The 16,838-nt window shown below is 37.5% G+C and overlaps 1 protein-coding gene across 1 annotated transcript; it reads right to left on the bottom strand.

Annotated features, from left to right (window-relative positions):
* Window positions 1–329: 329 nt before the first annotated feature.
* On the bottom strand, window positions 330–16,361 carry LOC135686260 (protein Wnt-2b-A). The gene is made up of 5 exons (XM_065202461.2): window positions 15,162–16,361; window positions 11,097–11,329; window positions 4,977–5,245; window positions 2,676–3,038; window positions 330–1,846 (listed from the first exon to the last, which is right to left on the bottom strand). Exons 1-5 carry the CDS (start codon window positions 15,227–15,229, stop codon window positions 1,604–1,606), a joined length of 1,176 nt encoding a protein of 391 aa, XP_065058533.2. The 5' UTR covers window positions 15,230–16,361; the 3' UTR covers window positions 330–1,603.
* Between the last annotated feature and the right edge of the window lie 477 nt (window positions 16,362–16,838).

Below are 16,838 nucleotides of genomic sequence, written 5' to 3' on the forward strand. Positions count from 1 at the left end.
TGAACTGCCATTTAATCTGGCCCGAACATCCACTCTTAAGGCTAGGTCTGCCCAGCTTTTTTTGGCAATTTACTCTATTGATGAAATTATTTCACATCAAAGATATAACTCAACTGGGCTTTGATAAAATAGCTGTTTCTATGCCTTTAATAGCCTATAATACATTCAAAACGTAACCTTATTGCTGCTTTAAAAAGCTGTCATTTAACTGGTTTGAAATTGAATTTAAAATCATTGGTTGCAACCCCCTCCCCCTCCCCCTCCCCCTCCCCCTCACCCCAAGATTCACTGCACTACAGAATTTCATATCTACAGAAAAGTCTCTCGATACTCAAATACTGCAAGATCTTTTCAAGTAAATAATCATATAAAACATTAAATATTCACAGTCATCTATTTACATATATCATTAAAATCTCACTGTTTACAAACGAACAATGACTAGCAACATACAGATAGCTAATCAATAAAAATTTGAAGCAGTTTGACTGCTTTTCCAAAGTAGCCCTCAGCATAGAAAAGTGATAAATAAGGACTAAGTAGCTATGAGCCTTGCATTTAGAAAAAAGAGGCAACCAGAAAAAAGGCAGATGATACGAGGTGGGATCAAGGGATACTGTTAGATATACTGATCTAGCTTCGTGGTTCTAAGGGTAAGGCTTCGACTGTTGTTCTCAAGCAATCAGTGCTTTGACTCGAATTGTAAAAGTACACTTTTAATTGTGACTAATGGTGAATATCGAGCAAGAACCAAATACTATTGCCATATACAGTTGATTGACGTTTATTCTGACCTTCAATTGGGGGTAAGGAGGTGGTCTAACATATGAATGACTGACTTATTCAGTGTACAGCTTTTGACTTGAATACAGTAGAAAAATCCAATTGGAATTGAAAACCAGTCCATCGAGTTTCCGAGTTATCCGGGGCACGATTTAACTGGATTCAACTATGGTTATCAGTGTTTTCCAACAACGACTGGAGAAATTAAAAATTTGTTAATGAATTGCTAAGCCGAGTAACTTCTCCAGTGTTCGCTGTGATAGTCTTATTAGCCTTTAATACATGGAGTTTAAAATTATGGCTCATTTATAATTCAAATATATCAAGCCCAATTTTCGCTCAAATTTTGATAAGTACCAGGTCACGTTAGCTACGGAGACCTTTATAGATCAATACTGCGTCCAAGTCCGTGGAATTTGCTTGAAAATTCTACTAGCAAAAATTGCAGTCTGTCTTAACTAATAAGTATGTTTACCATTTGACAGATTCTGCTTCAAGTTACATTCACAACATCTAACAAGACATGAAATAGCTGAGAAAAATTACATTATCAAGCCAAGCCATAGAAAAATGTAAGACCAACAAAGCCGTTTTGACATCGACAACAACAAAGGAGTTAAATTACGCTTGGAAAATAATGCAATGTGTCCTTGTTGATTAACAGCTACTATTTCTGGTCCACCTCATGGCCGGATTTTATCACAGCAATAGAAAAGACTGGCGCAGAGAATACCATTTCTAGCCATTTATGTTTTGGATTGCACTTTTCGGCATCTCTCACTGTAACAAGTGAACTTAAGACTCCGAACGAGGACTTCTTCTAACTTTTATTCTTATGAGTTCTTGGTTTCCTTCTCTTCTTTCGATCTTTTCTTTGCCTTCGTTTGTTTTTCCTGTTCCTACGCTTCCATTTTTTCCCTTCCCTTGAGTTTTTTTGCGACAGAATATTTTCATTCTCCTCTGGAGATTTGCAGTAGTTTTTCTCAACCACGCGAATGCACTTTTCACAAGCTACTTTGCAACACCAAATAAATTTGCAATTACAGTTCACTCTTTCTGTGACCTTCAAAAAGAATTAACGTTGTTATTTAAGAGGATAAACAGAAGGAACACCTTACGAATAATATTCGTCAATATCCAAAACCCCATTCTTAAAATCAGGCAGTTTTCATTTTGAAGAAAATTCTTTTATTTTTAAATAGCTGTCTTAAAGAGCATCCTTACAGAAGAGGAGAGCTTTCCCAAAATTGTAACATTCCCAAGGTTGCCAAGTTTTGGAAAATGATACCTGTGAGATTTCATGAGCTCAGCTAGTGAACAATGGAACTGGGGTCCAGGGTTGGGGGCAGAAGAATTCCGAATTTCAGTAGATCTGGAGTGTTCAAATGACTTAAAACTAGACCATTCAGAATGCCTAAAAATTTGTTTATTTCACATTTAAAATATTCCAGAAAAACACAGAGGCTTTTAAACGTAAGAATATACAATCGCAGCAATGAACAATAATAGTGTATAATACTGATACATTAACCTATTTGATAATCATTCGCGCAACAGGTCTGGGCAAGTGATTGTCATAAACAATGCAGTGGAATGGAATGTGTTTAGCAACCTTTGAGGCGTTTGATCTGAATTGAAAGAAGAATGGGGCCCAGGAAGAAATCCGTGAGAAAAGTAACTCCCGTCGTGAGACTGTGAGAAGAGGTGAATATCCGTGAGTCTTGTGGCCAAACCGAGAGACTTGGCAACCTTGCATTCCTTGTTAACGTCTCGTTTAAATGAGACTCTAAATTGGAAAGGAGGCTTTGATTGAAAATATCATTATATCAGAAGCCTATTTTGTACGTGCAGACAGATATCAAATTAAATGCAGATTTTTTAAAACATCTTACCATTTTACTTTTGTAACCATGCCCACAGCAAAGAATATCACAACTGTTCTCAGACAATGACGATTTATTGCACTCTCTCCCGGCTGTCCCAACGATTCCTTGAGACAAATCTCTGCGGCAATAATTTGGTGACTGCTCTAAATATACAAGGTCATTCTTTCCAAACTTACTAACTATCTTGTCAAGATTAACGAGTTTGTTACTGGACTGGTCCAGGGTTACAAGCACTGCACTTCGGTACTTTTTATGCAAGTATTCACCAACTTTTTCTAGAGGAGGCAAAGATCGACGGCAGTATTTGGTTGTGCAGGAGCCTGACATTCCGTGACACTTACAGGGCATCTCCATGTTCTTTTGCACAGCCTAGGCAAAAAATGAAATTCAAAATTAAGAAGATAATCAAAAGGCCATGCAGCCAATCAGTACTACACAAGATAAAATATAATGCATCATTTCTAGATTTGAAAGTGTATCCAATGTAGTGATTATCTTTCGGTTTTATTTAATCGTACCCTTTTATTGACCATCAAACGAAGCTGTACCAAAAGGGGCAAATAAAAACGGGAAAAAGATTGTCAAATATTCCCTTTGCTTGAAAATACCGCAACTCCCTCCCTTTCTGGACCCGTGTTGCTGTAATGTTAACACCCATCCCTTCAAAAGAACGTAGGTACGTCACATAATGGACGTCTTTTTGGCAAAAATAGTAAAAGCTACAAAATTGCCGTGCTCGTAATCAAAAAGTGCCGCAGCGGCTTACTCTTATTCATCGCAAAAATTACCGCAACATTGAATGTGCGTAGGTTTCTCAAAAGAACGCGCTCTATTTTTACTCTGCCAATACGTGGAGGACTAAAATATAACACAGCCTTCCAAAAATAATTCATATGTGAAATTTACGTACACACGTAAAATTAGGCCACTAATAGCCTGTTAAATTATATTTGCGTAGGAAGTAAAGGAGCGCGCCGCAAAGAGGATTTCTTTAAAAATGACGCAAGAATTAACTAAGATTGGAAAAGCATCTTTAGAAAAAGAGTCATCAATTCTCTAAAAGGTTATTGGTTCTTGGCTTTCAATGCATTGGGTTTACCACAGAAGCGGTGTACATAAATGACTGAGTGAGCGGGCTATTGCACTTTCAATCAAAGTTTTAAAAATAATGTAACAAGTAAATGTAGAGGGATTGATTCGATAGGCCTCTAATATTCAAACAATAGCCACCATATTTTGACTCCCTTATCTCTCCTAATTAACTGCAGGCAAAGGGAATGGAAGGGGAGAAAGGATATCGAAATGAATGTGAAATTTCTACAGGACCGGGAAATCGCTGCAGATATCCCCGTTGTGCTGGCGTCCTGCACCCCTGCAAATGTCGAGTTATGGAACGACTTTAAGTGCTTGTCGCTTGTACAAAACTATAGTTACAAGTTTTATTCAACGTTCGTGTCATTCTACCTTGTTTTTCTTGGTTTTCTTGCTTGTGACCTGAGCATAACAGAGACTTTGATATGGTAGAAAAAGGAGCTATATATCTTACGTTCTCCTTCAAAATGTTCGTTTGTCTTAAAATGAGAACATACAAAGAAAAAATGTTTCTTTGTGTATTTTTTCCAGCTTCTACTAGGAAACTCAAAAATTTCAATACTTTTTGGCTTGACTCCTCTTCAGTTGATTCAGGATTTGTGTCGGAAAATTTGCGCACACTTGAAAGGGTGCCACACCCTACGCCCCTGCTTTTTAGAGAAGCATATCTGGTATTCATGGTAACCTTCTTGATAAAAACTTTGTTTTCGGTTTTGATAAATTGAAAACGGTAATTTGAATTGATTGAAAACAAATAAATCTTCTTCATGGTGGTCTATCATTAGCTATAATGAGTATTTGTTAATGCCTCGATACCTTTCCGGGATCAATTTCTTTAATTTGATAAAGTATTCAGCCAAATTATGACGCGTTACGGGCGAGTTTACTAATGACGCAAATGGTACATACCTACCGCCAATTTGATGTATGCAAATAAAACTGTTTTCTAGAAATATTGCTGGGGGTTCTTTTGGGGTTCTTTTACGAAAGTGTAATCGTCATGCAATAATTCTAATAGGAGAGGCTTCGATGAGGAACTGAGGAATCTTGGGCTTTTAATAAAAATGATTTTCCTTTGAGGTATAAAAACAGTTACCTGGTTGGTCTATGTTTTATTGGATGGCCATCAAATAGGAAAGAAGCTGAAAACTTTCATATCTCACAATATGTCGTAAAACCTTCAAGAATCAACAAACATATTATCATTTCACTTACTTGACGGCCAGCCTCGTTGTTGTGTTTATTTAGTAAGGCACGAGCATCATTGACGACCTCTCTTGCATCCAAAAAAGCACTTGAAAATCGCATTCCAAATTCAATATTGTCATTGCAGGTGTCCCAAATGAAGCCATCGCCGTAGAACCCGCGCATGGACCTGTCACATCTACATTCATCACTAAGTTCACCTCTGCTACATGATCTGGTTACTTCGTGTACAACACCAGCAGATGAAACGGCATGGAAGAAGGCCGACTCTCGGTTTGCTGCAAAAAACATGCTCTATTAGCCTCTTGTAAAACCATAACGTTAATAGAGCCTCTTATAAAACCATGCTCGTGCACGTACACCCTACTAAATCCCCTTTGTGTCAAATCAAAATATCTTAAATTGCCGCAGACCAAGGACATGTAGCCTTTTGCAAGTAAACCCAACAATTCTTAGACCCGTGACAGAAGGAACAGACCCAAAAATATTACCCTAGACAAAGCAATTACACCAAAGACCGAGATACAGCTTTTTGTTTGAGGGGGGGGGGCAGCCCTGATAAACTAGTGTAACAACAGCCATATTTTACAAAATAAAAGAAATTTACTCATGTAGCATAGGTTTTTTTGGGAGGGGGGGGGGGCAGGGCCCTCCGGTATCTCGGTCCTTGAATTAACACGTAGATCCAAGTAAGAAAAGGTTTTTGATCGGACTTGGGCAATCCGTTAGTCAATAAGAATAATGAATTACTCAGCTGGTGACTCGTAGATAAGTGTTCCTTAGCATGTTTAGATGTTTCGTTGTCCTACAAAAATGTTTTACAACAAGTTTTGGAATGCGGCTTGGGTTGCAATTAGGGCCCCCCAGTTAAAGTCAAAGGAAACGGTTTTTAGTAAAGTAGCAAATGGTGTTGCAAACAAAGGGTTTATACCCGTTTTGAAGCAGCAGGGGCATCAAATCAATGCAAACTGGACGACTCCAAATTGTGCCCTTTCCTCTTACATATCCATTTTTCACAGTCAAGGGTCCTTTTAAAGCCTTTATTTTCGACATGTTCAAGTATTAGAAAGTTGAAAGATAAGACGCAATTCAGAGATTAAGTTTTCAGGTAAATATCCAAAAAATCTTGCCATCGTAGATGATTAATCTTGCACAATGTGTTGCTTTGTTCCAGAATTACGATTAACGCTGCTACACGATATCTTTTCGTCTGTTTATTTTATAACATGTTAATTGCAACTTTGTGAATGTTTCTACATACTTCAAGCATAGATTTTATTCCTCTCAAAAAATCAATATTTTGATACCGGTGCATGCTGTCTAAACAGAAATTTCCCACAATCAATCTCGAAGTGCCTCATGAGCCTTGGCTGGATACGAAGATATCGCAAACCATAAATCATTCAAAAATATTAATCAAAAAGGAAATGCTCCAATAGCAGAAACAGCAAATCCAGCTTAGCTGAACAAAAAATTTGCGGGTATAATGTAGACATTGACTATTGGTTTCATTAATTGTAAAAGCTATTTAACTCCAAAAAGCAGCATTGTTCACGATACCCAATTACCCATGACGTGCATAAACCCTCATAAAAGGACGTAGTGGTTAGAGATCACAGGGACATGTGCCTCTCATCTGTTCTTCGCGTCAAAATTATGCGCTTTTAAATTTTCAAAATCTTTATTTATCATTTCATTTATCACTTGAAGTGGCTAGTAAAAGAAAAATTGTTGTCACAAGACATTTTTCAGAAATTGGTTGTGGAATTTCTTTGTTTTGAGCTTGGTTTACATAGTATCTCATCCCATCACTGCCCATCTTTAGCGTTGCATTTCGATCACAGTCAGTGAAAAGAAAGACAATCAATAGCATGATTAAACTAATAACAGAAATGCCCATTGACCTTCACATTGTAGCGGGTATGAAAACAAGCAAGCTACATGGGCTCCGACACAGGTTGAAAGTGGGGGGGGGGGCAAGGAGAAATTTAACACCAAAAGCCAATTTTTTTTTAAAAACTCTATTGTTCTGCAAAAAAGTGGGGGGCCAAGGCCCTCCGGCCCCCGGTCCCCCTTTACCAGAGGCCCTGAGCTATTGTTGCGATAATGCATTTATAATTATCTCGAAATAAACCTGAATGCTTAGAAAAGACTCAATTTCCTAATTGCAAAGACAAAAGCTTGTTGATTTATCTAAAGAAAAAATTGCGATTTCAGTCGGAAGCTTCAAAGATTCAATAAAACTTTTGGGAATTTTTTATTGGAATTTCTTTACAATTAAGACCATTCATTGAACCTAATGAGAAATCGGCATAATTACATCGCAATGAATACAATGACCATAACAGATATTAGGCATTAGCAACGCAAAATTAATAATTAGAATTGCGCATAAACAGATTAAAACTAATTTTTTCTATTCAATGAAGTCCGTGTATGGAGGGACTCGTAAGTCGCATATATAGCTTGTTTGTTGCAGAAAAACATTTGGTACCTACCATGGTGATTTCATGAGAACAGAATATGTTCGAAAACAAAAAACACGCGGTAATCCCAATATTTTTTCTAGCGAGATCTTGAAGGCCTACAGAACATTAGCAAGTCTTGTGAATAAATGCATTTACCGCTCCCAATCAATTTGAGTAAAGCATTTGTAAAATATTTCATATGGTTCTCTTTATTAGGAATTACGTCATCAGCCTACTTCGTTTGGAAAGGTTGATGATGATGACAATGACGATGATTGATGTTGTAATGTTGATGCTTGATCTAAAGATTTTTGATTGAAAATTAATCCTCAACTCAGGGAAAGCTAGATGAAATAAAGAACTTTATTTCAACTTGGTGAAAGTTTATCTTGTGAATAGAGTATTGAAGTCCATAAAGCACGGGGCACATCCTGTGGGGCCCCAACGGTGTTAAGAAGCCTTCTATCTAAGCTGGAGAAGCGTCTGATACCTGAGATTGCAATAATAGTTTATAGCATTTAAGATTACATCTTCAATTAGTTCAATTGATGACGGATTTGTTTCTAGATGCTTTGCGATGAAACAAATCTCCTCGAAATCCAACAGAAATCTAATATTATCCCGAAGGTTATAGCATGATTTGATAATAGCCAACAGTGATTGGATACTGAACACTGACTAAGCATTGCTTTATGTTTTTCGCTGCTTCTGTTAATTGGAAACAGGCTTTATCACAACGAAATCGGAAATCTTAGCTTTAGTGGGGTTCAGCAACAAACACGACGAATCCTTTTCCCTGTTCTCACTAAAGCAAGAGTACTGTGACCGGAGCCAATCTTGTTCTGTGGCTTCTTTCTGGGTCTCCGCCGTAGGAAGAGCAGAGATAAATTATTTCTACCATATGTTAGACATGTACCCACGAGCCCCAAGCCGAGAATTTAGAAAAGATCCTCGTTTATCAGTGCCGTCGGAACGAAATTCATATTGGGGGGGGGGGGGGGCTGCCCATTGTTTTCTTTCTCATTCAGTACACTGTTATAAAGGAAACATACTACAGTTTGACAATTATTGGGGGGTTCCAGCCACCCAGCCCCCCCGGTTCCGACGGGCCTGTTTATCATGGTATATGGCCTACCCATCCTTGTTCATCCTGTCCAGAGAGGTTTCCCAGGGCATACGCGGGGTTTCTCAGCTAAACAAATGCGTGCAAAATGAATTTTCTTGGAAAGGGGGATCTAGAATTAAACGAAAGGTTTAAAGTCAAAGTTGTCTTGTAAAATGCTCAGAGATAGGCATAGTTTTTCGGGTATCCCACGGGGGAGGGGGTATTGGGGTATTACCCCCTCCCTTATTTTGCCAAAATGTTGTCTACATACTCTTTCTAGAAATTGATTGGTAGGGGTAAATCATAAATTCGTCTTATCATAAAGCACTGAAACTAGGCAAAAGGGTGTCATTACTCTGGCCTTAGAAAACAGCGCTTACACTGCAGTAACTGGCGCCCTCATTGTCCACGTCATCATCAAACCACTATCAGAAACCAGAGTCCAGAATATCAATGACTGTTTCGTTTTATAAAATATGCTTAAATGCTTACCAAGTAAGACCTAGGTATAGCTCAATGTGCCTGTTTACAAGTTCAGCAACTAATGTGAATGCTTATGATTGCGTATATAAAATGAATTCTTTATTCCCAGACAGAAGGGTGTCAGAATGATCGATCACCATAAAGTTATTACTATAACACAGATGTTGTTAGTAAATGAATAAAAACGGTAAATAACCCAAAATTGCTTTTGTCATTGTTTTTGTCAAATGCTGCATGCTTTCAATTTATCCTGTTTATGCGGGAAGGAGAAGCTACACAATCACCATCGAATGCAGAAGAATTACAAGGTTACCGCTTCCACAAACGAGGTTTGAAATTCCAAAAAAAGAACACTAGTTCTGAACATTATTAAAGGTCCCTTGCTTAACAACTGCCCACAGCACAAACAGGGATTAACCCATAATTCATAGAAAATGTTGTTATATTTGCAAAAATTCAAAATATATCATGGTGGATTAATAATTGGTCACTGTACTGACACCAGTGCTTTTACGGGAACCCATAGTTTGTTATCCGCGGCATCAAGTTAACAAAATTTTCAGCTCCTGAGACAACGTATAGATGTATAAAACTACAACGCATTCTTTAATCCTTCGCAAGAAGAATAAACCTGATTTCACAAGCAAAAGAATTGTTTGCATAGCCTTTTAACGCCAGATACATTTTATCAGTCAATCTAATATTTGCTGTAACAACAAACAAAAATTACATCGTGTTTGCATGTTATGTTTTAAGACTGTGTTTTCAAGTATCGTTTAGGACACAGACCATATATACAAACAGGGAAGATTTCTGCTTTCTTCGTCCCTTTTGAAAGCTGAGCCTCAAAGATAGCAATCTTAAATGCTAAAAAATTTTGGATGCCAATTTTGATAATTAACTGCAAACCATATATAAATTAGGTAATCAATCATTTTTATGAAGTATGCATGTCAATAATTGTAAGATAACGAATTTCGTGTGCCAGTTAACTTCGACATAATGATTTTTTTGGATATTCTAAAGATTCATCAGAATTCCTGGAAGACAGATGTAGAAGATTAATCATGGAAGGTCATATATTATTTTGCGAGTTTACACAGCCTAATTTTCTTGATGCAACCGCTATCAGAACATTAACTTTGTATCAGAAATCGATGCTATAGTTTATCAGCGTGTCTCTGCTATTACTGACACCTGCGAGAAACGTGTTTCTAAACTGGCAGTTTTAATTAAAATCTCAAAGACAATCACACAATACTCTGTACGTGCAGTTGGGAATTGCCGAATTGTTCGCTAGAGGAACATTGCACCAAGCACATTTGTGTTGTGCTTATCAATTTTCCAAACACTTCTATTTCAACTCAACTTCCCATCAGAAGAATTTTGATAGTTTAGACAAATATAAATATCATAAAAGTCACAAGAAGAACACACTCCATAATCTCTTACGTCATTTTATAGCAAACCAACCTTATTCCCAGGGGGAGATGGTGATGGCTTAATCTGCCCTTGAAAAAAGGACATGAGTGTTCAAGGACTTGTTTCAGGCATTGTGGCAGAGATTGTAGGTACAGGAAGAGTGGCAACCTTTACTATAAAGGCGCTCTTTGAATAATTCAAAAAGGTGAGTTTAAAGTCTCTTAAAGAGACGTACTTGGTTCAGTGGACACTTCTCCGAGTCCAAAGAGGGGGGCAATAGGGATCAGTCCTCATTGTCGGCCGTGGAAAGAAATTTTCGATTTCCAAAGCTCATTAATTAGAAGTTTCAACTGTAATTTCGATAGAATGGCAAAATACCTGTTATTATCTGAAGTCGGGAAGCCGAGCTTTCTCCCTAAGTAGCTAGAGTTGCGTCCATTTCTCTAATGGTTTTATGATTCTCTACCGGCCAAGCACTCGCTACTACTCATGGCCTACGTAGCAACAGCATTCAGTTACTCTGTCATTCAGTCAACCTACATGCTAACTGTAATCAGTGATATTTAAAGGAGAGTATCTTTGCTTTCGTTAATAATATTCCCTTCTAAACTTCAATCAAAGCGGCGAATGAACTTAATAACTCGTACATACCTTTGCTCATGAGCTTGCCAAGAATAGGCGATGTTCCATCGGATACTGAACAATTCCACCGTCTATACGAAAACTGTCTCTGACACTCCTTGAGTGCGTTCGATGCGCCAACACCAACTTTAAGCATAAGCTTTGGATAGCGGGAACAGATTGCCCTCTGGCTTTTGACGAGGCCAGCTATATTGTTACAGCCAATTTTTGAGCCAACGGAGAATACCTGGGAGCTCAGAAGCCTAAAATGAAACGAATTCGACATTATTATCAGTATTATTATCATTATTATTATTATTAGGAAACGTTTAAAATATGCTCGCCTTGTCTCAGACCTAAGACAAAGTTTCAAATCTGCCATATTTGTAAAACTCTCCATCAGCTCTCTTGGCATCTTCAGCGACTCATGCCGCTCATTCCTTGAAATGTGTGGCTCTCTTTCCATCGACGATCGACACAAACGATATCTCATTTCTAAGCTTTCTATGATATCCATTCGTACCATCTACTACATCTTTTACTGTAAGAACAAAGCTTGGACTAACCCTGAACTACTCCCCTTTTAATTACATACATAACCATTTGTGAATTACGCTTGTTATCTATTTTTATTTTGTAAACCTAGGCTAGCCAATTGCAAATTACCTTGTAATAGTGAGATTTGTAATTGTAGTTTCCATTAGAAAATAAGGTCCTTAGCAGAGTAGAACATTCAGACACGTCATTATTTTCCCTGAAAATGCCGAATATCTAAACTGGCTAATTGAACATTAAAACCAAAACAGTTTCTTTATATTTATTGATTTTTAAATTTAAACAATAAATACAATATCATGAGGGAACTGGTCCTTTAGATCAGTAATGTGTCCCTTCATGTAACATATATCCAAACAAAGGCACCTAGAGGATCGTGTAGTGACTCATAAGGTCATTTCAATGCTAGATACGATACCATGAGAAAAATGAAGAAACTGGTAAAATATTTCAACATGAACAGAAACACTCTGTAGCCACATGAACATTTCACAAAAACTGTGATTATCTATCTCCATTAAAAACGAGCTCTCTGGTCTGTGGCTTGTAAACATTGGATACAGATTTAGGCCCAAAGTGAAACTCTTGGTTAACTCTGAATCACTCATTATATCATGTCAAATACAAATCGATCGTCATCATTATAAACGACGTCAAATGAAAACCACTTTCTAAAGTTTCTGGTAGATAATTAGATTGACAAAGCCCTTTAAATCATGAAAAACGTGGTGCAGTTGTAAAAGAAGAAAGCAACCGAGATATTCATAAATTTTACAACTGTATCATTCACTCGACGTGAAAATAAGGTTTGTAAGACATGAACAGAAGATAAACAATATCAACTCGATAGATGTCATGGTTAGGGCTTTTGTTGAGCTAAGATTATTGTTACCTTTATTCAAATTAAAGTTTTAGGAAAAAAGAAGAAAGTGATACCAATAAAGGATTTGAATCCTTGATAATCCAAGAGGTACAAGAGTTTAGACGGGAGTTTCTTTTATGATGTACAATGTGGTCACCTTAAACATCCTGTGTCAGATACAGAGAATCATAAGGGCAGCCCCTCCATGAAGAACCAGCCATCGTTTAAAACTAGAAGTATGATTCATCTTACATCGTTGACTTACTTTGGCACCTACGTCAGTACGGAAAGCCAATTCTTGGTTCCACATCAAACGAATAAACTTAGGAATTGCCTTGTGGCCAAAAATACAAAAAATAAGAGAAAATGCGTAGTATAAAGTCTAGTATAAGAGTAAATTCTTTTCTGATACTTTCAAATTCTCTAAAAAAATGCGGCGTTCGTAGGTTTGGTCAATTCAAGCACGTTGATGACATCCCCCGTGATCCTAGATCCCCAGAACATCACTTCTTCTTGATAAAACACAGTTGGTCCAACAAAGATGAAACTTTTGACAGAAAATTTATCGATAACAGTATATTGCTTCTTAGAGCAAAATGTTTTCGAAGAGTTTCTAATCTGATTTATCTCGGTTTTCCTTGCGATGATCTTCCGGAGATCAGAAGAAGTCTCGCCAGCATTCGTTAAACAGAGACGGATATTTTAAGACGAAATCAGTTGTGTTTTGGGAATTTAACTTAAATTCTCTGGCAAGAGAAGCTCGCAGAACTGGCTTATGAAGTTGAACTATGGCTTTTACAAAAAATTTTGGTATCGAAAACCGGTTAAGATGAAGCTTGTTAGCAAAATAGACAATCAGTTTGGGGGTAGGGGAAGCACCCAACTTTCTCTGGTAAATAACTGTAAAATTTGGGATAGTCTAATTGTTATTCAGAAAAGAACATAGAGGCAGAGAGAATTTTCCCTTGTCTATTGAATTCAGAAAATTTTATAAAGTTGTTTTTTCTCATTTGCCAACTAAACCAAAATTAGAGTTTTACTACAGTACCGGATCATATGGGGGTGGGGTTAGCACAATAGGTGCCATTATCCTGCCACTTCCCCGTTTACTTTGAAGCATTTGAGTCAGTAAACTGCCAAAGTAAAAATTTTGGAGCAATAACCAGAGATTGACTTGGGGTACCTCCATTGTTGACCTTTAACTTTGATTTCTTTGATTTGTGCTCTTTATAATAGAGGCAGATACAAATATTGCTATTTGGTCACCCTTTTAAGCGAGAATAATGCACTCATGAAGTAAAGACCTTGATCAATATCAATGCGTGTCTGGAAAGGAGGAAGAAAAGAAGGGCAGGAAATACGGTCATTTCAATAAATTTGTAGTTCTGAAAATGTTAGCTCTTTCCTATTGGTGATAAATCTTACTCGTTAATTGGTCAAATCTTGAAAATGACACAAATAAGAGATTGCTAGATAAGGCAATTACTTATGATTATTTCCATGCTTTCGATATGTCTATTTTGAGTTTACAGACACTGATAAGATAAAAAAATCAGCAGAACGTCTGCATGACAAATGAAAAAGTTGAAAAAGAAACGTGAAAAGTTGAAAGATGAGAGATGGCCCTAAAAAGAAGACTTGTCCAACAAGCAAAACCAAGCCAACAAAATCGTTTTATTACAAGAAATATTTTGCCCTAAAAATCTCTATGGACCTATTTTCGAAATCTTTGTAGTAGTCAATCAGTGAGCACATTGTATTCAAAGAGGGATCGTAAAGAACTAGCCAGTCCAGACCATGTGGTGACTGACAAGCAACTGGCTATGTTTTCAGCCATAAATTACAACGAGAGATAGTGGGTGGGACATTACAACGAAACGCTTTCTGAATTGCTTCCACACCATGCTGTCTGCAAACTTGAAGTCTTATTAAGGGTCTTTAAACCTCCATGTTTTCGTGCTTTATTAGCAGTATAGCCATAGGTGGGGATTGGTCAAGATTCAAGAGAATGCTATCCCATTTCTAACAGAGGGTAGATGCCTCTAAATTTTAAAAATAGTATGTAGAATTTTGTGTTCTGTGCCCCTTCTTTTGTAAGCAAATGGGTGAAAGCTTCCAGAAAAATTTTCAACAAATTTTTCAAACAAAAATAAAATGGCTGATAAAGAGAGATGGGTAAAATACAAAAATCGATTTATCATTCTTTTATCGTCACAAAAATACTGCAAAGACAGAAACATTCCTTCTTCGTAAGGTTCTAGATTTTGCAAAACTTCATGTGCTGAATTTTAAATTGATAGAAAAGGGCTGGACAGGGCTGCTGTGCATTCAAAAGTCTTCACAATGAGTTAAATACCAATATTTGTTAACAAGTAAACAGCCAGTTGCAAGTAAACTTTTTGTCTGTGGGATTTTCCTATTAGAGAATTGATACCGTAAGTTTATTTGTGACACCCACACTGAGCAATTCAGGTCCGTTAAATGATTGCTTTTTCCGTTCTCTTGTATAAGGGAAGACAAAAGACAGACATCCTATCACAAATTCAAAAGACACATCAAACATTTGCTTGTATCGTGGAAATGGATAGAAATAAATCATGTCTGTTAAAGCAACTTTTCATCTGGTTTATTGGAGGAAAAATAAAACAGGTAATTTGCTAAATAAAGTTCTTACTTACCACCAGTGGCTCACAGCTCTTACTGATAAATTCGTCAAAATAATGAAAGCCACTAAGAGGTATTTCATCGTTGTAGAGTTGAGGCCAAGCTCTGTACTGTACCTCGATTCAAAATGAATTGAGCCTGCGATGCAAATGATTGATTTGTAAGGCCTTTGAAGTGTTGACAGAAGCGAATTGACAGTTAATAGATAGCTGATGTGACGGGATAACGATGTCTCTTTGATCAGCACCGCGTGATCACAGTTGGGTGTGCTGAACGCTAAAAAGTAAGATATCCGCCATATACAAATTTGCAGTAAATATCTGAACAACACGATGATCAAGCGCTTTTAAACAACTCCAATCATAATGGATGAAAACTGAGCCGGGCATTTCAAAAGCGATTTATGCGTATTGTTTGTTTGTAAACCATCCAGATTGTTTGTCTTAATGATGACCCTCCTCAAGGAATTTGTAATCGATCGCTTTCCGCAGGCAATCAGTTCCGCCGCTCGACGCACCGCCTCTTGGGTATGTAAACAATCGCCAGTAATTTTGCCATCCGAAAGCTCCTATAATCGGCACCGTCTGACGTTCAGAGGAAAAACACGCCGCTAGTATGGAAATTTGGTCGAAATTACGAAGAGTTTGGAATCCCAATTATCTCGAGAACTATTCCGTTATTTCCCGGCTTAATTGCTTATATTGCAAGTGATATGGCATCCCCGCTGGGCTTAGACTTGGGAAAAATTTCAAGTAGGCCAAAGGGCTTCTGCTGTACACAAGTAATCTTGTACATTTGCATCACAAACTTCCCGCCCCTGGCCTAAGTTCAATATTCAATAAATTACAGCGTTGCTGACTCCACTGCAACAGCGAGATGTTCATCCTTTTGCATGCATTTAAAACTACTGTTTTAAAACATAAAGTGCTCATTGCAATACACAAATCACGTAAGACCTCCAAGAGGGCAAGAGAGTCCAATTGAATTTCTTTGTACAGCGACGTTTCAGTTTCAAACGGACATTTGCAAAATAATCTAATGCGATGCGAGCTGTTTCAATGTACCCCTCCTCACCTCAATATTGAAGTATAAAAAGAGGGAACCAGATATCTTATAGCAGGGCCCATGCCACTGAGGGGGGAGGGGGTGGCCATAGCCCCCCACTTTTTTGCGAAGCAAGTAGTTTTAAAACTGCAATAAAAGTGGTAAGAAGCCTTGACCCCCTACATTTTTAGCCTTGGCTCCCCCCACTTTGAAATTCATGGCGGGGAAAGACTTTTTAAAATCGAGGGTAAAAGTGCGTGGGGTTCAAAGAAACGGTAAACGAAACACCTGAAAAAACATAACATTTTATCACAGGCTAAGCAATAGGGCCTGGGCATATTGCCCCTGCAATTTTTAGTAAGATAAATTGTTTATAATTGCAATTTGTAAGCAAGCTCTTTTTTGTCTATAACCCCTTTACTTTGAAGCTCGGGGGCGTGGCAGTTATGGAACTTCATCCTCTTTGATAATTGTTATGAAAACATTTTTTATTTTATATTCTTCTACTTACAACAGTAACCTCACTTTACAGGTAGTTACTATCGGCTAGCCTGGTGACAAGTTTACTAATTTTACAAAAGTTATAACATTTAAATAAATCATATGAGTGCAAAGAATCTTTAGAAGGAGAGCAGTTCAGGGTTTGT

The sequence above is a fragment of the Rhopilema esculentum genome, chromosome 6 (genome assembly GCF_057945365.1).
Source record: "Rhopilema esculentum isolate cy_ngs chromosome 6, ASM5794536v1, whole genome shotgun sequence".
Taxonomy (NCBI): Eukaryota; Metazoa; Cnidaria; class Scyphozoa; order Rhizostomeae; family Rhizostomatidae; genus Rhopilema; species Rhopilema esculentum.

Coding starts and splice junctions, on each gene's coding strand:
- LOC135686260 (XM_065202461.2), bottom strand. CDS start 15,229: ATGAAATACCTCTTAGTGGCTTTCATTATTTTGACGAATTTATCAGTA. Junction 5,246..11,096: donor TGGCAAGCTCATGAGCAAAG/GTATGTACGAGT, acceptor TGTTTTTTGCAG/CAAACCGAGAGTCGGCCTTC. Junction 1,847..2,675: donor ATGGTTACAAAAGTAAAATG/GTAAGATGTTTT, acceptor TTCTTTTTGAAG/GTCACAGAAAGAGTGAACTG.